This window comes from Mus pahari, chromosome 2, assembly GCF_900095145.1.
Source record: "Mus pahari chromosome 2, PAHARI_EIJ_v1.1, whole genome shotgun sequence".
Classification (NCBI taxonomy): domain Eukaryota; kingdom Metazoa; phylum Chordata; class Mammalia; order Rodentia; family Muridae; genus Mus; species Mus pahari.
In genome coordinates this window covers 134,060,241-134,085,733 of record NC_034591.1, presented here as the reverse complement: position 1 = coordinate 134,085,733, position 25,493 = coordinate 134,060,241, and the positions used below count along the sequence as shown (strand labels likewise).

Below are 25,493 nucleotides of genomic sequence, written 5' to 3'. Positions count from 1 at the left end.
AGAAAAGAGGTTCTTTATCATTTTATTCAACCAATTTTTGCTGGCTCTAAAAATTTCACACAAAATTACTTAGATTTTTCTAAGCCTTGGTTTTACCTAAATATAGCAACTTTTTTTAATTGGATATTTTATTTATTTACATTTCAAATGTTATCCCCTTTCCCAGTTTCCCCTCTGCAAGCCCTCTATCCCATCCCCCTTACCCTGCTTCTATGTGGGTGCTCCCCCACCCACCTACCCACTCCTGCCTCACCACCCTAGCATTCCTCTATACTGGGACATCAGGTGGGACAGTCTCTGGATCGCCCTTCCTTCAGTCTCTGCTTCACTCTTTGTCCCTGTATTTCCTTTAGACAGGAGCAATTCTTGGTTACAATTTTGGAGATGGATGGGTGGCCCCATCCCTCAACTGGGGGGCCATGCCTAACCTCTGGATATGGTCTCAACTGGTTCTCCCTCCCCTTTGTGTGGTATTTCAGCTAATGTCATTCCAGTGGAGTCCTGGGAGGCTCTGGCTTTCCTGGCATCTGGGACTTTCTGGTTGCTACCCCCAGATCCCCATCCCCCATTGCTATACACCTCTGTTCAATTTCATGACCCTCTGTACATCTCCTCCCATACCTGATTCTGTCCCTGTTTTTCCCCTCCCCCTCTTCCCTTCCTCCCAAATCCCTCCCATCCTCAATTTCCCTTGATTATATTGTTCGCCCTTCTAAGTAGGACTGAAGCATCCACTCTTTGGTCTTCCTTCCTCTTGAGCTTCATGTGGTCCATGAGTTGTATTGTGGGTATTCCACACTCTTTGCCTAATATCTACTTCTCAGTGAGTACATACCATGTGTGCTTTTTTTTGTGACAGAGTTACCTCACTCAGGATGATATTTTCTAGATCTGTTTGCTAATTTCGTGAAGTCATTGTTTTTAATAGCTAAGTAGTACTCAATTGTGTAAATGTACCACATTTTCTGTATCTATTCCTCTGTTGAGGGACATCTGGGTTGTTTCCAGCTTCTGGCTATTATAAATGTGACTGCTATAAACATAGTGGAACATGTGTCCTTATTACATCTTGGAGCATCTTTTGGATATATTCCCAGGAGTGGTATCGCTGAGTCCTCAGGTAGTACTATGTCCACTTTTCTGAGGAACTGTCAGACTGATTTCCAGAGTGGTTGTACCAGCTTGCAATCTCACCAGCAATGGAGGAGTGTTCCTCTTTCTCCACATCCTTGCCAGTATCTGCTGTCACCTGAGCCATTCTGACTGGTGTGAGGTGGAATCTCAGGGTTGTTTTGATTTGCATTTCCCTGATGACTACAGATGTTGATTGAACATTTCTTTAGGTGCTTCTCAGTCATTCAAGTTTCCTCAGTTGAGAATTCTCTGTTTAGCTCTGTTCCCCATTTATGTCCTTCTTAAAGTCTCTATCATCATGACATATGATTTTAAATCAGAGTCTTGCTTTTCTGATGTGTTGGAGTATCCAGGGCTTGCAGTGGTGGGAGAACTGGGTTCTGATGATGCCAAGTAGCCTTGGTTTCTGTTGCTTATGTTCTTGCACTTGCCTCTCACCATCTGGTTATCTGTGGTGTTAGCTGGTCTTGCTGTCTCTTACTGTGGCTTGTCCCTCCTGCCAGTGTGTCAGCACTCCTGGGTGAACAGCTCTCTCTGGGCAGAATTTGGGTATGGAGAGCTGTGGCACAGGGTCAGCTCCAGGACAAAAATGGAAACTGGAAAGAATCTGTCCCCAGCTGTTCCTTGGTTCCTGTGTCCTGAGGGCTCCAGGTGAATCCCTCTTGGGCCAGGTATTTGAGCAGAAGTGGTGGTCTTACCTGTGCTCTCAAGTGTGTCAGCACTCCTGGGAGACCAGCTCTCTCCCAGCAGGATTTGGGTACAGAGAGCTGTGGCACAGGGTCAGCTTCCGGCCACAGATGGAAACTTGAAGCTAGCAACTTCTACAGAGCCTTCTGTGTAATCATTGTGATACACTCTGAAGTTTCTTACCATGCAGGCCAGGTTTCTTATTCTGACTTTATACATTTCTGTCATTGAACATATTTTAAATGTTTTGTGCAGTATTAAAGCAGGTGAACTTACAAGAATTTCTTAAGATACCTGTTTTTTTAGTTATCCTCTTACATTGCATGAAGAATGAGGAGCAGTGCTAAGTGTTCTAAGCTTCGCTGCTTGCTGAAGCATGAAAACAAATGAATTCTTTATGAATACACTCCTATGACCTTCCACGCTTGCCTTCATAGCTGGTAACCAGATGAAATGTGAAGGTGGGTTTGATCTAGAGGAAACACATGCAGTCTTTTTTATTGACATGTTTCTTTTCAGTGTGCATTTCCTATTTTTCTAGCAGTGTTTAAGCAAGAAACTGAAGCATCATCTTAGAAAATGATTAGGAAATCTCTGTGTAACTAATTTTATCTCTGCGCCAACAGAGTGTCTCCGAGAGTGTTTCACTGAAAGACGTAGGTCACTTATCTGGAACTGCAGATCAGACAGGAAAACGGAGAGTACATGGACAGATAGAAGGTAAGGATGGCTTGATGTTTCATGCAAAGCAGAAAAGCATCTTCAGGAGCGTGGGGGAGGAGCCGTAGAGCAGACGCCCTAGGTCCTAGCAGTGCTGCCAGCCATTATGATCTGAGTCTGATTTTTTCATTAATTTTCCCTCTCTTACCTTACAAAACATATCCACGTGACATACAAATATAATAGGAATTTTATCCCTAAAGTTAAAGAAATAAAAAACAGAGTATGGCCTTTAACAGTAAAGGCTGGAGTAAAGGAAATAGACATTTTAAAAATATTTATTTTATGTATGAGTGCTCTATCTGCATGTACACCTACACACCAGAAAAGGGCATCAAGTACCAGTGAAGATGAATGTGAGCCACCATGTGGTTGATTGGAATTGATCAGGACCTCTGGAAGAGCAACCAGTGTTCTTAGCTACTGAGCCATCTCTCCAACCTGGAAATAGGCATTTTTAAATATATATATATATATATATATATATATATATATATATATGAATGAAATCATACCCTTTGAACAGCTACACTGTATTCTCCTCTTGTACCCATAGTCATTCATATTCTGTAAACTGCTTTGAAGTTCATAGTGTTTTAAATGATTTATTATTTGTTCTTTTCTTCTGGCCAGTTTGAATCCAGTTTGATTCCTCTATCAGATTTCCAGATGACAGCTGTTCTGATAGGGTGAAGTGATATCTCAGTGTCGTTTTAATTTGTGTTTCCAAGATGACCAGGAATATTCAAGACTTTTAACTAGCCCATTTGTTAGTTGGTAGTTTTGGTTCTTTGGTTTGCAACTTCTACAGTTCTTTGTAAATTCTCAATATTAGCCCCCTATTGGTAAAGTAGCCTTCATATATATCGTAACAGTATACACTCAGAGAAAGAAATTTTTTTAAAAACACTTATAATAGCGTAGAGGAGTTAAGTGTGCATAGAATATACCTAACTAAACAAGTAAGAGACCTTCCAGTGGGAATGTCAGGACCCTGAGAAGGGAATCCAAGCAGACACTATTGATGGAAGAGCTTCCGTGCTCCTGGACTGGCAGAATGGCTATTGTGACCATAGTGCCATGTTGGATCAACAGATTGAGTTTTGACCTTGGGAATCTTTAATTTTTATGTGCATTGATGTTTTGACTTCATTTGAGGTTGTGAGATCCCTGGAACTAGAGTTAGACAGTCATGAGCTGCCATGTGGGTGCTGGGAATTGAACCCAGGTCCTCTGGAAGAACAGCCAGTACTTTTAACTACTGAGCCATCTCTCCAGCCCTGACATCAGCAATTTTTAATAACCTTTAATTATAGCTAACTTAATTGTTATATCCAGCACATACTTTTAAGGTTTACCTTTTCAGAACTCTTCAGGACAATCTTTAGCCTTCCAATTGTTTATCACCTATTTTCCTTTTCAAAAAATCCTTTACTTTAGGCTCCTATTTTGCCACATGAAACCTTTTCACATTCAAAAGCATTTCTTTTTCCTCTAACAGTTAACCCAAAACAAATTTTCTAACTTTTACATCCCCTTTTCTTTCTGATTGCTCCTTCAGTCTTATTGTTTTTACATAATTAGAAATCATTTCTAATTATATTCTAAGTGAAACCCAAGAAGTTGTATATGAGACATAGTATACGTAGATATTGTGTTTTGAATATGTGCGAGTTATACATACAGACTAGCCATGCTTCTAGTTAGAAAGTTCAAAAGAAAGGAGAAATAGGGATTATAATTCCGAATTATAATACAAAGGAAAGAAGGAAGGTACTGGAATAACCTATAGAAAACATGTAAGAAGAGAGCCATGCATGGAGAGGGCTATCGGTCACGAGAAGAGAAGAGTAACTTTTGTGGGATGGAGGGAAGCAGCCAGGCGCTGTAGGAGCTGACCCGGGGGTCGGGGTGGGGGTGCTGGGGAGCTCAGGCTGGGCTCTTGCTGCTTCAGGGTTCCTAGAATTTGGAAGCAGTTAGTATTTGATTTACCATAGCCTCACAGATGCCATCTGAACAACTAACAGGCACCTGAGACTCTCATTAATATGTTACTTAGATTATGTTGTTGTTGTTATCTTTTGAGATGGCTGATTTTTTGAAGAAGTAGTTGTTTCATGAAAATCTATTAAAGACTAACATAGTTAACAGCGAAACCAAACTGATTTTAAAGCAAAGCATTATGGTTCACTTCTTAAGTATTTTAACTAAATATTAAACCTATCTTGAAATAAAAGTTTATTAATATCTCTGGTTCTAATATCTGATGACTCGGTCTACTTTTCCTTCTTGTTAATTATTTAATATTAAAAACATGTACATTATTTCTTAGATGTGACTTATGTACCTTCTTGCATGAGTGGATCAAGAAGCTTTAAGATGGCTAAACTAGAGGAGTCAAGAAATGTAGGCATTCCAGTAGCCCACATGGGTATGGAAAAAAATGGTATTTTTATTAACTATTATTCTACAAGTACATATCTAAATCCAATCGATTTTAAAAATCTTCTCTGATAGGAAATGAATTGTACATTCAACTGAACTTTCTATCTTTCTACTTTTAAATTATAGGGCAAACTGAAAACCATGATAAATGCTTGTAGTATAATGTAATTAACCATTCTGGTGTGCTGCATTAAAGACATGCTTTTACCATCGTCTCTGAAATGGATCTTCACAGTCATGACTTGCTGCTCTAACTAACGATCATGCTTCTGTCTGTTCATCAGCATGTTCACATTGGCAAAAACACGTGTTTCTGTTTTAGTCACAGTCACTGGACACACCTCACTTTGAGTCCTAACTGCATGTTTTGTCAGACTTACTCTCTTGTTCTTCATTGAATAGATTTCTGATACATGGGTGGCCTTAGCAGAGGGGGATAACAGAACTGATCGTTTTCAAATGTGTCATGAGGGTTCAGCGCCATAGTAACTGCATAAATAGATGGTTGGCTTACCATATTTATATATAATAAATTATACATTTTCCTTTTGCTTTTCAGAGGCCCCCAGGAAATATGCAATCATGGAGGTATAGTAATGTTTCACCGTAAATTTTCACTACATGTTATATGGAGTGCACATTTGATAAATACTGTTTTCAAATCCATTCAGCCTGCCATGGAAAGGAGGGCTCCTGCTCTGAACAGAACAGAGACAGTGGGAAGGAAGGATGCACAGACTGTCAAGTCAGGTAAACTGTGGAGTGCTCTAGGGGAAAGCGCATTACACAGTGCAAATGCTCAGTCTTCTGGCTCCTAAACATTTTTTACTCCCTGTTTTATTGGAAAGATTTGAAGTAAATAAAACAGCATTGTTATTGGTACCTGTCATTGTGGGTACTACACTGTCACCTTTGGAAGCCAGGAGTTACCTTAATTGTTTAGGGGCTACAACTGAGTCAGTCTCTGGATTTGTGGCTTCGGTATAGGAAAGAATGTTTAGACTAGCCAGGACGAAACAGAGTGGAGGTTTTTTACTAAAAGTAGAGAGAAAGACACTCAAGTGAATAAAAGCCCACCTGAGCTTGCCTATGACATTTCATTGAGCTGTGCACACCTGAGCATGTGTATGACGTTTCATTGAGCTGTGGCTCCTAAGCAGAGGAGCTAAGAGAGACATGTAGGAAAGAAGACATGCCCACGAGTGGGTGTGGACTTCTCAGGAGGATCCAACCGAGTGTGGAATCATTTAGTCATATCACTTTGGTGGCTCTCAAGTTACACCTCAAAGGGTTGTTTGGAAACCTTGATTTTTTTTTTCTTATATTTTCTCTTGTTTTGATAAATGAGATTATAAAGTGGCTCTGGATCCCTTGAATGGAAAATTCAAAATTCAAAAGTTCAAAATCCCAAAATTCCTGTGGAGCCCACATTAGACAGAATATGAGTATCTTGTAATTCTTATTAGAGCAATATATCTTTATATCATCTTTAAAGCAATTAATTCAAACTTCCATTAATATCTGCGTATAGGAAGCAGATGGTTTTTAATTGTTAAACTCTCTGCCTAGCTAGAGCAGTCATACCATCTATCTGTTTTGCTCTCTACCAGGAACCACAGACATTTATTTATTTAATACCTATTATACCATCTATCTGTTATCTCTGTACCTAGAGCCACAGACTTTTATCAATTAATACCTGTTCATAGCAGGTGATTATCACTGCTCTCTCTACTTGGAGTCAGTGACTAATATTCCCTATCTAGTTCCGAACTGCAAGCAAAAATGATCTGATAAGGTAAAACCAGGGCCATGCAAGGGGGTTATATCTTTTAGTGTAAATAGGATTTCTGGTGAGACCCCTACCAGATTTACAGCTGAGAAGACAGAAGTCTCTAAAGCAGTGGTTCCCAACCTTCCTAATACAGTTCTTTAATACAATGCTTTAATACAGTTTTTAGGTTGTAGTGACTCCCACAACCATAAAATTATTTCATTGCTACTGTTATGAATTGTTCTGTAACTATCTGACATGCAGGATGTCTGATAAGCAACCCCCATGAATAGGTCATTCAGTCCCCAAAGGGGTTGTGACCTACAGGTTGAGAAGCATGACTCTGAAGCAAGTGGTAATTGCGCTTGCCTCTGCTTCTCAGCTGGCTCGCCATGCAACCACAGGCTATAATGGTGGCTTCTTTCTTTTCTCATGTCCCCATAATTGTCAGTGTCTATCACTCTTCTGGACTGGGTGGGGCTACAAAGCCCACCCCTACAGTGACACACTTCCTTCAACAAGGCCACACCCCCAACAGAACCACTTCCTAAGGGCCAAGCATATTCAGATCACCACAGTGTCAAAAGACTAGGGGACTTTAGTGGTGAAGTGGCTCTTACAGTTTCATCGTATTTTCCCTTTTATCTCAGAAAGTTTAACTTTGGCCACTCTGCTTGGAAAAGAAAAAAGAAACAAATATTTGTTGTGTTTGTATGTCCTGTCTCCTGTTTATCCACTTTTTGATTTTATGTGGAACAAGACTCAGTCTGTTTTGGGAAAATGCCATGCAAGTTGTTTTAATAATATGTCCGAGCCCTCAGAGAAGAAGCATCCTGCCTAGAGCTTCTTCCAATCTAGCAATAAAGTCTTCATAGGATTCATCTTGTTCTTTTTGATTCCTGCCAATACAGTTGTCTTACCATCAGCAGGAGGCAAGAGGGAGCCTTCACCAAGCAGCCACTGCTATCTTAGAAACTTCTTCCAGTACTTCCCTTTTTAAACCAACTTGTTCCTGGGGGGATGCATAGTCCTCTCTACCCAAGAGCATTGACATAGTAGGTTTATCCTTTTTAAAAATTGAGCCATCTAGTACAGGCGCAAAAAGAATATACATATAAGGGGGGAAAATACAATTCAAGTGGTAAAGATGTGATGGGAAAATTGCTAAGATAGCCCCAAGGAAAGCAGCTCCTGTTAGCCAAAAGAAAGACCACTCTACTCAAAGCTTGAAGTAAAGGAAATGCATCACAGCAGTGGGTGGAAGCGTTCAGATGTAATACAGTGTTCAGCAGTAAGTAATGGGCATAAGAGGTAACAGTAATTGTGGAAGCCAAAGTCACTGTTAGCAGACGGAATTGTGTGCCCTTTGAGTTTATGGTTTTGTTTATGTTATGTGAGTCTGGTATTTCTAATGCTCCTCCTCGGGATGCATTATGTTGGTGAATTTGTGCATGAGTCATTGAGATTTTATATATAATGATTTTGGCTCCAGAGAGTGTCTGAATGATTTGTAGAAGTTTTGGATAATTAGGAGTATTTCCCTAAAGTAGTAAATATTTAGCTTTATAGCTAAGAATTAAGTGTAACTTAAACTCTTAAAAGAAAAGCAAATTGTTTATTTTTCTAGGCTTATAAAGATTTTCTCTAGTAAAGAAGTTTATTTTGACCCAGTGTGCGCATTTGATTTCAGAGCCAGAAACAGTATCAAGAGAAGAACAGACAAGGCTCAGTGGCAGTGAGGACACCCAGCAGAAGGTGCGTGAAAGCTGAGTCGCTGGCTTCCTGTGCTCTGCGCTTTAGTAAGAGAGCATGTTGGATGAGTACCGTTCAGACTGGCCTTTTAGGATCAGTGGGTAGTAATTTAATATTCAATTTTAAAACAGGCTTTATTTTTAATTACATGTATATGTGTATGGGCAAAAGCTTATGTGTGCAGAGGCCAGAAGAGAGTATATGACCCCTTGGAGCTGGAGTTAGAAGCAAGGATGAGCTCAACAGGGTTCTGAGAACCAAACTCAGTATGTGATCTTAACCTCTGAACCATCTGTCTAGGCCCTAATACTTCATTTTAACAACATTTTAACTATAAATTTTGAGATAAGGCTAGGGAGATTCATCCCTAGGTAAGCACTTGGTAAGTGCTTGCTCTTTAAGAATCTATAGACCTGAGTTTAAATCCCCAACATTCACATAGAAAAAGCCCAAGGTGGACATGTGTGTTGGTAACTGCAGCACCAAGGGGCAGTAGTAGCAGAGTGTGGGAGCTCAGTAACCCCACAATATAACCTTTAAACTAGCCTCTGAACCAGCACATAAAATAACCTCCATCGCCTGGCAGAGAATCACAGCTCTGCAGTGAGGCCTCAGTATTGGGGTACTGGGTGATATGCCTTAACCTTCTAATTTGATTTATCATCAGAACCTGGCAAATACCCTAAATGGCTTCATCCACCATCTTTATTGAATAGGAGACTGTATTAGAACTGGACATAATATAAATGACTACACTGTTACAGCTTTATAATTGGAACTGATGTCGCTCTTTTTTCTAATCAGTATTTATTGACTTTGGCACTTCATAGTTTGCCTCCTCTCTAAAGATCATTTGGTGATCTTTAGAAAAAGGACTTAATCTATTCTTTAACGTGTGATGAGGTAAGCCTTTGTAACACTAAAAAACAAAACACAACACAACCCTTGTAATCTGTGTTTAGTAAGTGTAGCACAGACTCCAGTATGGTGCAAACAGTCAGCAGGCACAATGAGCCTGCAGAGCCACAGTGTCCATTGTAGACTGAGGTAAGTTAGCTTTTACTTCTTAGTTACAGTCCAGTGACTTAAAATTACCGGTAAGATTTCAACTGCTTTCTCTGTGTATACCCTTTGATTATTTCAAAATAAAGTTCTTTTAAAAATATACAGCCTTACAGAAAGAACTCTTTTTAAAGATTTATTTATTTATGTTTATGGGTATTTTGCCTGCATGTACATTTGCACATCAGAAGAGAGCATAGGATCTCATTGCAGGTGGTTGTGAGCCACCACGTGGGTTCTAGGAATTGAACTTAGGACCTCTAGAAGAGCAGTCAGTGCTCTTAACCACTGAACCATCTCTTCACCCCCAGAAAGAACTCTTGAGAATAAAATTCTGTGTATCATTTTCTTTCTCAATATGCAAAATGTGGGACTGGGGTGTCAAATCCAGTTCCTGGCTAAACTGTCATGTGATAACAATCAATGACAACTAAGAGCTTTTAAGAAAAGCAGGAATTCCTTTGCCATTGCATAATGACTTTTTTTTAAGATTTATTTTTATTTTATGTGTGAGTGTGTTTGGCCTGCCTGTACATATGTTCACTAAGTGTATGCCTGGTGCCTACAGAGGTCCGAGGAGTGCATAGGGTCCCTGCAGCAACAGGTCCAGATGGTTGTGAGCCACCATGTCAGTGCTAGGAACCAAATCAGCGCTCTTGACCCCAGAGCCTTCTCTTCAGCCCCTCCCACAGAAAGTCTTTTTATTTATTTATTCATTCATTCATTCATTTATTTATTTAGAAAATCAAGTCATCCTTCTGTCCACTTTACATTAAAGGTTGAAGAAAAAACGTACAAAAATAATGAAGCAGAACTCTCAGGAAGTCTGTATAGTGGTGCTGCTGACAGTGGTGCTGCTGTAAAGCCACAGAATGGAGACACTGATAACCAGCAGGCTCCCAGGGAGGGGACTGAGGGACGTGGCAGGTAAGAGTGGACAGCATTTAACATTGGAGAGGCGTTACTATAAAACCCATTGCAATTTGAGTTACTATTCTTTTTTTTTTTTTTTTTTTTTGATTTTTTTGAGACAGGGTTTCTCTGTGTAGCCCTGGCTGTCCTAGAACTCACTTTGTAGACCAGGCTGGCCTCGAACTCAGAAATCTGCCTGCCTCTGCCTCCTGAGTGCTGGGATTAAAGGCGTGCACCACCACACCCAGCTGTTACTATTCATTTTTAAATAAATGTTGTGCATATGTGTTAGACATATTCAGCCTTACGTGATTGACAGAAAAACATTAAAGGACATATTTTTCCAATTATATTAATTAATACTTTGTTTAAAAACATATATAAGATATCCTTAACATACATTATGTTACTTACCTACAATGTGTGACACAGTATACAAACATCCTTAGCATATGTGTGCATGTAAGCATTTGTAAGTCATGTTTTATTTTTATTCCAGAAGGATTTGATCCCAGGAATGAAGCTATTAACTGTCAGGTTAGGGTGTATTTCAGATGATGATACATGCTATTAAACTATCTTCAAAAAGTATTTACCATCTCCTATAGTAAGAATTTGGGTTTCTTTAAAATTCAGTTATGTTATGTGAATATGTTTCTCTCTTTTAAATTTATTTTAAAAATTTATTTCAAGAATGGCATACTATTTTAATATATCATTTTAACAAGCCTGGGAATTTGATCCGTTTTGAAGAGGTACTATTAGAGATTAATAATACATGTTAAGTACTAATATACACATACCAAATTAATTCTAGTTCAATACATTATAAATATAATAAAAACAAACTACTCAGGTATATTGAGTAGTTTTTCATTTGGGTTTGAATGAGAATGGCCAGCATTAGGTTTGAAAGTGTTATTTTCTTGTTAGAGGTCCATCACTGGGAGTGACTTTTGAGGTTTCAAAAGCCCATACCAGGCCCAGTCTCACTCTTCTGCTGCTGCCTGTTAGAATTGTACCAAAATTACTTTTCTTTTATTCTTTGTCAGTAGAATTATTTTTAAAAGACATTTTTAAAAAAAAAAAAAATGATTTGTTTTTAAATAGTGGTCCTGCCTTGCCTATGAAGGAAGCAAAGAAAATGGGAAATGAAAAATGGGTATCCAGAGAGCCTGCAAGGACAGCAGTGAGTGAGTGTGCTGGCTTGCCACAAATGCAGGACGGTTCCTGCTGGAGTGACACAGACCAAAGTGAAGCCAGGTAAAATACGCATCAGATTTCTATGCTGGGAATGATAATAGAAATGTGGGTACTGACTGATTTAATAATCTTCTTTAAAAGCAGAATGTTTGTGTAGTTTCAGGAAGGATCCAGCAGAGACGTCTCTGCTTGCCTCTGTCACTGGGCTTGTATGTCTAAGTTACTGACAGTTGACATTTTCAAACCAGGTGTGGTAGCACAGCAACTCTGAGGCAGGCAGCTCTGTGACCTAGGCTAGCCTGGTCTACAGAGAGTTCCAGAACAGCCAGGGTTACACAGAGAAACCCTGACTCAAAACAATAACAACAACAGCAACAAAGAGATTTATTTCAAAACTGTGGAGGTGTAAGGTTTTTTATTTAGAAAATGTTTACAAGATTCAGAAATTAATAATTACAAGTAGCAGTAAAGTAATAATGTGAATTCATTTGCTGTTGTCAGTATAAATCCCTTGGAGATAGATAGGCCTGTGTTCAAACTGTGTAGCATGCCTCTGGGTTTGCTGGGTGTCATGGTTTGAATATGCTTAGCCCAGGGAGTTGGAATGGTTGTGTCACTGTGGACATGGACTTTAAGACCCTCATCCTAGCTGTCTGGAAGATAGTCTTCCACTAGCAGCCTTCAGATGAAGATGTAGAACTCTCAGCTCCTCCTGCACCATGCCTGCCTGGATGCTGCCATGCTCCTGCCTTGATATTAATGAACTGAACCTCTGAACCTGTAAGCCAGCCCCAATTAAATGTTGTCCTTATAGGAGTTGCCTTGGTCACGGTGTCTGTTCACAGCAGTAAAACCCTAACTATGACACTGGGTCTGCCACTGATCTGCTGTGTGCTCTAGAGCTTTTCCTCGCCCCACTTTGTAAAATGCCTACTGCATTAACCTTTCTCACAGGATTGAGAGGACTACAGTGAGATTAGCACATCAATAGTGCTTTCAGTGATGCACAGTAATTGTAGGTCCAGAAAAGGCTACATTTTCTCATCATTAAAAAAACCAAAACAGTGTTTCTGAGGCTGGGAGATGGCTCAGTGATTAAAAGCTGATGTGATGGCTGCTCTTCCAAAGGCCTGAATTCAATTCCCAGCAACCACATGATAGTTCATGACCATCTGTAAAGAGATCTGATGCCCTCTTCTGGCAAGCAGATGTCCATGCATTCATACATTAAAACATTAATTGACTAATTAATTAATTAATTTTAAAAAATGTTTTCAGCCCAGGTGTGGTAGTTTATGCTTGTAATTCAAGGCTAAGGCAAGAGGATTATCATGGGTTCAAAGCCAGCCTGGAGCACATAATGAATTCTAGGCGTACTTAGTTTACAGAGTTATCTGCTGTAGGCAGACCTGTAGGGCATTTACCTTATCTCAAAACAAAATGGTTTCTTATGTAAGAACTTCTGAAACACTTTTCAGATAGGTTGTAGTGCCCACAAATGACAGTGACAATGACAAATGGGGCCAGCAATACTGCTTAGAGGATGAAAGCACTTGCCACCAGCCTGAGGCCCTGAGTTTGATATCCCAGAATACACCTGACTGCAGGAGAGAACCGCTCATACACATTGTGCTCTGACCTCCTCACTTGCACTATAACGCACATTTATGCTTGTGCACACACATACACACATATACACTAGAAAGAAAAGTAAAAAACTTTTTTTTTTCTTTGTTTTTGGTTTTTCAAGACAGGGTTTCTCTGTATAGCCCTGGCTGTCCTAGAACTCACTTTGTAGACCAGGTTGGCCTCGAACTCAGAAATCCGCCTGCCCCTGCCTCCCAAGTGCTGGGATTAAAGGCATGCGCCACCACCGCCCGGCACAAAACTTTCTTAATGGTATCTTTTTCTATTAAATAAAGCAGGTAACATGTTTTTCCTTTTTCTGTGGTCATCAGAACTTTGACCTATGTTTAATTCTTTCTGGCCTGGGGATATGGCTCAGATAGTAGAGAGCTTGCTTAGAATACACAGAACCCTGTATTTGATGACCAACAACCCACTGAGGGTCTTGGTGGTACACAGTTCAGACCACAGCTCTGGGGGGGTTGAGGCTGGAGGCTCAAGGTCATCCTCAACTGAATAAACGAAATATGTGTGTGTTTCAATTTCTTATGATAGTAACAATTATTTTTATCTCTTACTTTGTTTATAACTAAACCCCCTACAGAAAAGTATTATGTAAATAATCTATAAACTTTATTAGTGAAACAAGTAAGTTTCAAATGTAGAGGTTTTGTATAAAAATCAATAATCTTATATATTCTTTATACTTAACATTAGTCTTAAAGGATTCTTGATGGTTTTGTTTTTTTTTTTTATTTTAGGCCCACAAAGAAAACATCTAGTAAACATAACAAGGTAATGTAAAAATTATAAAAAACCAATAATTTGTTTTAAAATATGAGGTATATTTAAAAATGAAAGTTAAAAGATATAAAAGACAAAGTGAAAACAGAGGACCTTGTCATCAGGTAACAAACAGTGGCAGTTGACAACAGAGTCCTTTTGACTACAGTTGAGTTCTTTTAGAAAGTGCCTCTTTCTGCTTGTATAAACAGAAAGCTCATATATTACATGTACGGTGTAAGCATCAGATAACAGTTTAAAATCATGTTTCTTTTACAGGACAGCGGGCAGACAGCTGCTGTGGACAACCTTGACGACTTCACTGAGTCATCTGAAACAGCCTCTGAGGACCATGAGCTCCAGGGCCCTGATTACGAGAGCATTTTGTGTGAAATTGAGCATCTCAGACTGGAGTGTAAAGGTATGGCTGTGGTGTAAATGGAAGGCCTTTTTATGTATGGTGATGTATGCCACTTAGCTTAGCATTGCCCCTCAACCCCAGATGTGTGACAATACTTTTCCTGTACTGAGGAGTATTTCGAGAGAGAAGTACTCATTAGATAACATAGTCTGTGAGCTGCTCAGTATGTACTCTCAGCCAAAGCTGCAGTCCCTCTCACAGGACTAACACATCCAGTGCTTTTGTTCAGCTTGCTTTTCTGTGTTTCAGTTGACTTAGAAGTTGCAGTAGAATGTTTTGTTTTATACAGTTTCAGCAAGGCCTATTGATATATAAAGGGTAATTTGGTTAGTTTCAAAATATGTATTAAACACATATTTAATTACTATAGTCAGCCTAGTTAACAGGTCTATTGAAGAAGCCTCCATTTCTCCCACACTCCCTGTTTAAAAGCTGACAGATTGTTCTCCAGCATGTCCTCGTTCTGTCTTCCCATCCATGAGATAGGAGAGATCCAGTGTGTGTGTGTGTGTGTGTGTGTGTGTGTGTGTGTGTGTGTGTGTTCAGAAACACTGATTGTCAGTGTTTTAAACCTTAGCTATTCTGACAGCTGCACAGTATGCATATCATTCTGGTCCTCATGTACATTACACTACTAATTAACGGCAAGTGTTTTCCATGTATTTCTTTCCCATTACTATGTCTTCGATGAACTCCTTTCTTGGTCTGTGTCCATTATCTTGTCAGTTGTATTTGTCCAGCCTGACCAGGCAGAATAGACATTATTCTTACAGGAGCGGTGGGTCAGATTTCATCTTTTCAGACCGTTTATCCTTGGTTAAGGTAGTCTCTTGCTATTCGTGCCTTGTTCCGTTCCTGGCTGAGTACTCCAGGCCCTCCACAGACCTGCAGGGTCTTTATCTGTGTGGCCGGCTCCTCTCTGGTCTCTCCTGTGATCTCAAGCTGTCTTTGACTGTCAGACTCTGAACTCAGTCACCTCAACTCAGCAAGTCTAGGGAGCTCGACTTCAGGTCTTTATCCGTGAGTGGTAAGAAAGTCAGGCCTGGGATGTTCATAAATTTCATTTGTCTATTAAGGATCATTGTCATGAGAATTATTTAATATTTTATCTGTCTTTGTTTGCGTTGTTTCAAGTGGGAACGTGGTTCCACAATTATTATCTCATCTTGGCTAAAAGCAGATTAAAATGGAGGCTCATTAAATGCTTTTTGTTTTTCTCTTTTAAATCTAGCATGGAATGTTTGGCTGAGTTTAGTTTAACATGAAGATCTCCAGTTCTATTCAGTTTTATAAGAACAACCCCATTGTATATAAATTACACATTTTCTTTGAAACTGAACCAGAGCAAAGGTCACCTATGTTATTTGCAGAGCCTAGTGTAACGTGTTCCTCATTGTCGGCACTTAGTGTGAGTGAACGCAGGCATGCAAGCTCCTTCTAATATGCACACTCATTTTATCTGTCTCTTATTTTTCCTCCTTCAGATACTGTTAGTCTATTGAAAATCCGGGACGCCATTTATTCATATAAAAGATTAATAGAACTTAAAAGAAGCCACTGTGAACTACTTACAGGAAAACTGAAAAGAATGGAAAACAAATATAAGGGATTACAGAAGGAAGTGTCGGAGACAGAAGACGTGAAGTCACGGTTGGAGCATGAAAAGGTCGGATGGGAACAGGAGCTCTGCAGGCTGAGGTGAGCTGTCCCTGTTACACTCACTTACTCATATACGAGCGTATACACCTTGGCAAGTGTGTGGAAGTTGGGTGCTAACAGGAGTGGTGATCTCCTTCCACTGTGTGGGTCCTAGAGATCCAGCTGTAGAAGTCTCGCTCGGAGCAGGTGCTTTTACCCTCTGATGTCCCCAGCCATGATAGCTCAGCTCTGAAAGCGCGTTAGAGCCTTTTCAACAGCCTGTTCTGCAGATAGTGCAATGATCATGTGGTGGGCTACATTTCCTGATTTACATAGGTTGAACCATCCTTAAATCTCTGGGATGAAGCCCACTTAATCATGGTGGATGATTTTCTTTTTTTAATTAATTTATTTATTATATGTAAGTACACTGTAGCTATCTTCAGACACTCCAGAAGAGGGCATCAAATTTCGTTACATATGGTTGTGAGCCACCATATGGTTGCTGGGATCTGAACTCAGGACTTTTGGAAGAGCATTCGGTGCTCTTAACCTCTGAGCCATCTCGCCAGCCCCGGATGATCTTTTTGATGTGTTTTTAATTTGATTAGCATATCTTAATGGGAATTTCTGCATCTGTGTTTCTCAGGTAGATTGATGGATACAGTTCCTTTGTTGGTGTTTCTTTATCTGATTTAGCTATTAGTACAGTGCCAGCTTCATAAAGAGATTTCCTTTAAAAAAATTACTTAATTTATCTTCCTTTTCTTTGTTATAGAATTGGTTTTAGTTCTTTAAAGCTGTGATAGAGTTCTGCAGTGGATTCAGCTGGACCTAGGTCTTATTCTTGTTTTGGTCTTGTTGCTTGTGGGGGATCTGTTTACATTTTTAAATCTCTTTATGATTTAATGTTGGTATGTCACATACATTATGAAATTCATCAGTTTCAGATTTTCCAGTTGATGGAATAAAGATTTTGAAAGTATATCCTTATTACCCTATGGATAGAAAAAATTATCCATTTTTGTTTCTAATTTTATTAATTTGGATATTCTTGTTTAACTTGGCTAAAGCTTTGGTGTGTGTGTTTTATGGAACATTAGAAGATGCTGTCTTAAGATGTAATGCTTTAGGGAGACCTGAAATATTTCATAAAGATAAAAATTTTACTTCTGATACACAGTGTAATCTTTATTTTTTTAAAGATTTATTTATTTATTTATTTATTTATTATAAGTACACTTTATTTATTTATTTATTTATTTATTATAAGTACACTGTAGTTGTCTCAGACACATTAGAAGACGGCATCAGATCTCATTACAGATGGTTGTGAGCCACCATGTGGTTGCTGGGATTGGACTCAGGACCTCTGGAAGAGCAGCCAGTGCTCTAACCACTGAGATTTTCTCCCTACAAAAGATAATTTTCAACTTGTAACTTTACCAAATGAGTTCAAAATTCCTTTTCAATAACATTTACCAGACTTCTAGAAACTTGCTAGTTAAAGTTTTTATTTATCCGTATTATCATCAGGAGCATATGGGCTTTAGAAGAGATTTAAACTCTTGAATCATAAAGCAGAGGAAATTATTTAACAACAGAAGTTTTATTAGGTCAGTACATCACCATGTTGAGGTCCAGGTCACAACGTGATCTCTTTTTTCTATAAACAAGTTAATTTTAAGGTGAGCACGTTTAATTTCAGATTTGCACTGAAACAAGAGGAAGAGAAGAGGAGAAGTGCAGACCAGCTTTCTGAGAAAACCATGGAGCAGCTTAGAAGGAAAGGGGAGCAGTGTCAGAGCGAGGTGGAGGCCAGGCAGCAGCTTGAAGCCTCTCTCAGAACCCTGGAGATGGAGCTGAAGACGGTGAAAAGCCATCTCAGCCAGGTAAGCCAATCCCAGGTAAAAGTGTCTCTCCTACCTTCATTTGTTGTATCGTAATGTCACTTTAAATAAGTGTATTTACACACATACATACATACACATACATATACCTCCATGAGCCATTTGAGATATGTCGGTTTCCTTTTGATGCAAACGTCATGAGCTTGACAGACATCAGCTTCATCACTAGTTGGTGTGATTGGGTGGGGCTGCCGGGGTGTATACAGCCCCTTGTGGACCAGTGGCGCCTAGTACCAAGAGTAAATCTTAACATAGAGAGCTGAAATTACTTATTGTGACTCGGAAACAGATGGGTACTACATACAGCTTCTCAAAGTGAAGTAATGGAAGGTAAGTTTAATCTGGAAAATAAAGTTAGTTTAGCACTCTTGAAAGTAAAAGCTGACTTTGAAACTGTTAACACTAGTTAAATGTTTCTAATAAACGGTAGTTTACAACATACTCTTCACCTGTGGAAGTGGGTTTGCCTTTTAAGCAATTAAACTATAACATGCAGTACAAACTTGAGTGTTTTGTGTGGGCTCCTCATGCTTTCATTGGCTGGCTCCAGTTTGTTTTGGTTGTTCTAGCCCTAAGTAAGCTTTTAGATACCATGTCTGCAGCAGACATAGAAGTCTGAGACTGAAAACTTCACCACTGTATCTCTAGGTCTTAGAGGAGCGAAATGAGACTCAGAGGCAGCTCTCCCGAGAACAGAATGCCAGAATGTTACAAGATGGGATTCTTGCAAGTCACCTCTGCAAGCAAAAGGAGATAGAAATGACGCAGAAGAAAATGACTTCTGAGGTATTTCCTGTAGTTTTCAAAAGATGCGTACATTTATGTATTTACATATTTTCAGAACCAGCCTTATGGACCACAGAAAACATAGAGGATTTCTGAGCCATATGTGTGCATACATAATAAACCTGTTCGGGAGGTTTCCTGCTGTCTGAAGTAATGTAAAGAAATAAGTGCTTTTGTGGGGGAGCAGTAGCCACAGCTTCAGGGGCCTGGGGAATTCTGCAGCTTGTTAATTTTTTTTTTTTTTAAAGGCGAGAACAATCATCTCCTGTCCTTTTTTTTTTTTTTTTTTTTTTTTTTTGGATTTATTTATTTATTTAATATATGTGAGTACACTGTTGCTCTCTCAGACACACCAGAAGAGGGCATTGGATCCCATTACAGATAGTTGTGAGCCACCATGTGGTTGCTGGGAATTAAACTCAGGACCTCTAGAAGACCAGTCAGTTTACTTAACTGCTGAGCCATCTCTCCAGCTCAGCTTGTTACATTTTGAATCTTTCCTCTTCACAGTGGTGGTGACAGTGGTTCACTCACGTGTGCAGACATACTAACTTGTTTAGTGCTTATTTTTAGCATTTATCAATAAATGTGGTTTCAATGACTAAAAATAGTGTTAGAAAAGTCTTTCTGGATAAAAAGAACTAAAAGCTTTGGGAAAGTTCTTCTGTGTAAATGAAAGAACTAAGGGTCTTCTTATAGACTGATTGTTATCAGTGTAAACCTGATTGCGTGTTCATATTTGTTTGTGAACACATGTGTGCATGTGTATAGAGGTTAATGGTAGGTGTCTTTTTGGTCTCTCTGCACTTCACATATTGATCCAGGAGCTCTCTCTGAACCTACTTGGCTAGTCCACTGAGCCAGCTTGCCTGGCGGAATCTACCATTTTGGTGTCCCATGTGCTGGGGTTGCAGGTGGGCTGGCCAGCACCCCAACGCTTACACGGGTGCTAGGGAACCGTGCTGTGGTCCTCACTTGCATGAAGCCAGCTCCTGATGTGAAATGTGAACAAATATAATAATCTTGGACTTGGTACCGGAAGACTGTTGTAATTCAGAGAAAGGCTTTTCTAGAGCTAAGTTTCTTAAGAAGCAGTTCTCTCTTAATTTCATAAAGTCATTGTCCTCTATTACATTTATGAACTTTTAGGAATTATACTTCTATAAGCCCAGAAATTAGTTTATTTTTCTAGTAGTTATATTTGTTTCAGTGCTGAGTTTGAAGAACTTTACTTGCTGTTCTTGAATTCTATATGAAATTTTGACATTTATATACTGCTAGCTAAATGTCTCTTTCCTTACTTAGGTTTCTGTTAGTCATGAAAAAGAAAAAGATCTATTGCATAAAAACCAGAGGCTGCAGGATGAAGTTGCCGTGTTAAGACTGGAAATGGACACAATACAAAACCATAACCAGGAGAAGGAAAAGAGGTATCTTGAAGATATTAAGATTGCAAATGAGAAGAGTGATAATCTTCAAAGGATGATAAAGCTGAATGAAGAAACATTTACAAAAACAATATTCCAGTATAGTGGACAGCTTAATAGTCTTAAAACTGAGAACACAATGCTGAGTTCTAAGCTGGACAACGAAAAACAAAATAAGGAGAGGTTGGAAACAGACGTTGAGTCGTTCCGATCTAGACTGGCTTCTGCTCTGCATGATCACGCTGAAATTCAGACAGCAAAAAGAGACCTAGAAATTGCTTTCCAGAGAGCAAGAGATGAGTGGTTTCGTTTGAAAGAAAAGATGAATTTTGATATGTCTAACCTCCGAGATAACAATGAAGTTCTCTCCCAACAACTTTCTAAAACGGAAAGAAAATTGAATAGCCTAGAAATCGAGTTTCATCACACAAAAGATGAGCTTCGAGAGAAGACACTGGCGTTAAAGCATGCACAGAGAGACCTGAGCCAGACCCAGTGCCAGATGAAGGAGGTGGAGCACATGTTTCAGGACGAGCAAGGGAAAGTGAGTAAGTTCATGGGGAAGCAGGAGTCCATAGAGGAGAGGCTGGCCCAGCTGCAGAGTGAGAACACGCTGCTCCGGCAGCAGCTGGACGACGCTGCCAACAAGGCGGAGAGCAAAGACAAGACCATAGTCAACATCCAAGACCAGTTCCAGGATGTGCTAAACAGGTTCCAAGCAGAGAGTCAGAGGCACAGCCTGAGGCTAGAAGACAGAAACCAGGAGTTAATCAGTGAGTGCAGTCATCTAAAAGAAAGAATGTGTCGGTACGAGAATGAGAAAGCAGAAAGAGAAGTAAGTATCAGGAAGAAGTGTGACTTAACCTTCCGTTTCTTTCCATCTCACGGGTATGGGTGTGCGCCTGCGTGTATGTCTGTGCACTGTGTGCATGCAGAATGATCGCAGAGGCCAGGCGACAGCATCCTTTGGTGCTTGACCAAAGGACAGTAACTGAAGACCAAGCACAGAAACACAAAGACCTCATGGTCTTCCTTATAATAATCTTAATAAGCTAACTTCTTAAAAGCTCCAAAGTACAATAGTGGTTCTTGGAGCTGGGGATGAGATGAGGAGGGAGGCATGATGGGAGGCATGGGTCAGTGGGTCAGTTACAGTGAAGAGCAGGAAGCGTGGAGCTACTGAACAATATCATACCCTGTATTTCACCTAGAAGAAATGACTTCACCATAAAGAAATGATCAGTGTTTGAAACCACAACTGTGTCTAACTTGATTTAAGCACTAGATAATGTATGCATGTATCAAGACAGTATGTATACTATGTACAATTTTATGTTTTTACATGTCAGTTAAAAGATGAAATTTTTAAATATGAGTAAATAAAGTATATAAAGAAGTCTCACAAGGTGGCATTCATCCCTGCCAGCCCCACTGACACACACTATTGTGCAGTGATATTCCTCAGAGTGCGTGGAAGGAATAAGTAGTATTAATAAATGCTGTAATATGTGTTATAAAATTAGTAACAAATGTCTTACCAGGTAGTTGTGAGGCAACTCCAGCAAGAACTGGCCGATACCCTAAAAAAGCAGTCGATGTCAGAGGCTTCACTGGAAGTCTCCTCCCGCTACCGCAGCAATTTAGAAGAAGAGGTGCGAGACTTAAAGAAGAAATTAGGTCAGATCAGAAGTCAGGTACGTATGAATTCGGTATGCCAGCTGCTCAGGATGATGTCAGCAGACAGCCTTCCTCTGGATTTTCATGTAATCTTCCATTACCTTTATGATGAACTTATTTCTTAAACTCCACTTTGATTTTACCATTTTTCTTTTTTTTTTTTTTTTAAAGATTTATTTTATTTTTATTATATGTAAGTACACTGTAGCTGTCTTCAGACACTCCAGAAGAGGGAGTCAGATCTTGTTACAGATGGTTATGAGCCACCATGTGGTTGCTGGGATTTGAACTCTGGACCTTTGGAAGAGCAGTTGGGTGCTCTTACCCACTGAGCCATCTCACCAGCCCCCATTTTTCTTTTTTGACTTAAAAAAAAATGCATTTATTTCTTATGAGGGAACGGGATAAACATTCCGCCTCGTTCCAGTGGAGGGCAGAGGACAGCTTGTGGGATCTGTCCTCATCTGCCATCACATGATCTAGATGTCTGGCTTATGTCATCATTAGCCACAGACACCTTCTACCTCCACAGCCCCATTTGTTTTTTCTTAAAATTTCGTCTTTTTTTTAGTATATTTATCCTTGTGCAAATTGAAAGCTAAATATCGTTCCTCAGAGATTTTTCTATTCCAATTGAGATAAAGTAGGTTAAACTCAGATGCTGTTTATGGAAAGTTCCAGAAAATCCGCCTACTTTTTACCCCCACTTTTATGAGTGGATACAGTATTGTTGAAACTTATTTAATGAATTTCAAGATAACTTGTACAGAAAGGCCATATATGTTGCTCAAAAATGCAGATGTTAGCCAGGCATGGTAGCACACCTGTAATGTCAGCTATTTGGAGGACTGAGTTTGAGGCTGACCTGAAAAATGTTTGAAAGTGACTGAGGACTGTGTTCAGGTGCAGGACTAGCCTTGAACATTGAGTTCCTTATGCTCAATCCCTTGGGCCAGAAATAAACCAAAAGCAAATGTTTTAGGATAATTTAAAACCTGTCTCCAAAGCTAGGCATTACTTTGACTTAGAAATAAGATCATATGAAAATATTCAGGTCATAAATAGTATTCATATCCAAAACAAAATGAAAGCAGTGTCTGGAGTCTACCATCTGTTTTGTATGTTTGGTTTAGAATTTCTGTAGCTCCACACTAGTCCAGAAGTAACTGCATGAAGCAGGCTGTCCTGCAGCTTGCAGCCATCTTCCTGCCTCCTCCTCTCAAGTACTGGGCTTATAAGCAGGTCCCAGTATGAGTGGCTTGCAAAGCGCAACAACAGTATTGAGTTATCATGAACATAGAATGCACAGCTCACATTGAAAGTAAAAAATCTGCATCACGTTGTATTTACAGATCCTCAGCACAGTCGTAAGAACCTTGGCAGCATAGTGAATAAACCCTGCGCCTCTCAGTTGTCACCCCTTGTCCCTTTGTCTTTCCCGGACCTACCAGTCCTCTTTATGTCTGTATATAATTTCTTTTTCCTGAGCGTTTTATATCATACAATGTTTACTCTTTTTGAACGGCTCTCTCTCTCAGCACATTGCTGTCAGTCCTTGGTATCTCCCTTGTATCTTCCCGTTGCTGTCCCAGGCTGTTGCTCTCCTCCCCTCCTCAGGTGGCGGGTGATAGGCAGCTGCCTCCGTGGCTGTTAGCACTGCCTGTGTGCTCTCATTTGCAGGGCACTTCACTGTTGACTGTGCTGCATTTCCCCACCGTGGGGTTTTACCTCCTCAGTTACCTAGACCCCCAGTGCTGCCTGCACGGCTTTCTCATGCCATGTTTTTAGTCTTCTTGGTTTTTATTCATTTTTACCTCGTTTATCCAGAACTGACTCACAGTTAACATTTTCATGAAGCATTCCCTAAATATAACTCACTCTTAACATCCTGATTTTTCTATTACTCTTAAAGTTACTTTTAAGAGTAACTTTGCCTCCCCAGTACTGGGGTGTGCAATTACAGTCTGGCAGGAACTTCTAACAGTGTCTTGTCATTTGTGATTTTAAAAATTCTTATTCATATGTGCTATCTACCTATTGCTTCTTTGGTTGTTATTTTTATGAGAAGAAATCTTGTTGGGATATAAATTTACTTAGACAGTAAATGATGTCTGGTATGCATAGACCCTTGAATAAGTTGAAAATGTTTTGCTTAATAGTCTTTAGAATAGAATTAGGTACTTCATACCAATACTTCTTTTGAGTCCTTAAGTTGATAAAACATTTTTTTTTTGAGACATGGTCTCATGTATCCTAGGATGGCTTCAAACTGTAATATAGCTGAGAATGGCTTTGAACTTCTGACCCTCCTGCCTCTACCTCCCAGATGCTACAGTTACAGACAAATCCCATCATGCCTGGTTTATGCCTTGCTGAGGCTCAAGCCCAGGACTTCATGTGTACCAGCAAGTACTTCACCAACTGAATTCTACACCTCCCCCTGTAATAAGGCTCTTACTCTAAATATACCTTAAGGACTTGCATGTGGAAATGGAAAGCACCTAATCTGACAGAGGAGAAATGTTCTGCCAAACATTTTTTTTTTCGCCATGCGAAAAAAAGTCACTGCATTTGCCTTCTTTCATTATGTGGCCAGAATTGGCATCTCTAAGTCTATAGGAGGTGCCACCTGTGAAGCTCTGTCTGCAGCTTTTCTGATATTCCTACTGCAAAACCTTCATGGACCATTAGGGGACTGGCTAAAGCAACCCCACACACTGTGGGGAGTTTCTTGCTTTAAGGACCTCAGTCCAGCCTCTGGTTGTCATGCATTTTCTGCTGATGCCAGGAAACACAGTTTACTGCACTGTGTGATCCTCGCCAGCTGAGAAGTATGGAGAAAAAAAGAAGCTAAAAACTGAGCACATGGACAAAGCTACTGGTGGCCAGAGAGATTTCTGGAAGCCGCACGAGGTCCTAGGGATATAGTATGGACTCCAGTCTTCCCGTTTCCTGCCATACTCAGCTAGATAAGCCAATGCTGTTTGTATAACGGACCTCGTCTATGGTTGCCATAGCACCTACCTAAAATCTCACTCACTGCCATGAATGCTTCAAGTACTTTATATTCTAATTAATCATCTCAGTGGTCATTGGCATGGGTAGGAGAGTGTACATTTCACAGATAAAGACACTAAGATACACAAAGTTTATTTGCTTAGAATGTATATATCTAGCAACTAGAGGAGATGGGATTTTGACCCCAGGATTTTTGATTCTGGCTTCCTTGTAGATATACCTCCGCTGAAGCTATTTCATAAGGAAACCAGCTATCATTAAAATGTTATACTCATCATAACTGTTGTGTTCATCATAACTGACAGAGCTATGACAATTCATAGATGTATAGGTAGATAGCACATATGCATAAAAATTTTTAAAATCACACCCAAGAGAGAGAGAGAGAGAGAGAGAGAGAGAAGAAAATCTCTTTTCTTCGTTTCACCAGTGTTGCTGGTTTGCATATCTGGTTAGTTACAGTTCAGACTTCCCTGCTCTGCTGGCTGAGTTAGCCAAGCACTAGTAGACAGTGATTT

At 39.7% G+C, this 25,493-nt stretch overlaps 1 protein-coding gene across 2 annotated transcripts in view; it reads left to right on the top strand.

Annotated features, from left to right (window-relative positions):
* The window catches only part of Ankrd30a (ankyrin repeat domain 30A), a 64,007-nt gene that overhangs the window by 19,548 nt on the left and 18,966 nt on the right, over nt 1-25,493 (top strand). The window contains exons 12-25 of one of the 2 annotated variants that reach the window (XM_021190076.2): nt 2,448-2,541; nt 4,874-4,972; nt 5,546-5,574; nt 5,658-5,736; nt 8,451-8,515; nt 10,353-10,501; nt 11,597-11,749; nt 14,077-14,110; nt 14,378-14,519; nt 16,004-16,217; nt 17,866-18,049; nt 18,716-18,853; nt 20,159-21,115; nt 21,822-21,974. In XM_021190076.2, coding sequence (XP_021045735.1) covers nt 2,448-2,541; nt 4,874-4,972; nt 5,546-5,574; nt 5,658-5,736; nt 8,451-8,515; nt 10,353-10,501; nt 11,597-11,749; nt 14,077-14,110; nt 14,378-14,519; nt 16,004-16,217; nt 17,866-18,049; nt 18,716-18,853; nt 20,159-21,115; nt 21,822-21,974 — 2,490 coding nt within the window. The remainder of the gene's footprint in view (nt 1-2,447; nt 2,542-4,873; nt 4,973-5,545; nt 5,575-5,657; nt 5,737-8,450; nt 8,516-10,352; nt 10,502-11,596; nt 11,750-14,076; nt 14,111-14,377; nt 14,520-16,003; nt 16,218-17,865; nt 18,050-18,715; nt 18,854-20,158; nt 21,116-21,821; nt 21,975-25,493) is intronic. The other variant, XM_029535362.1, reaches the window with a different exon arrangement.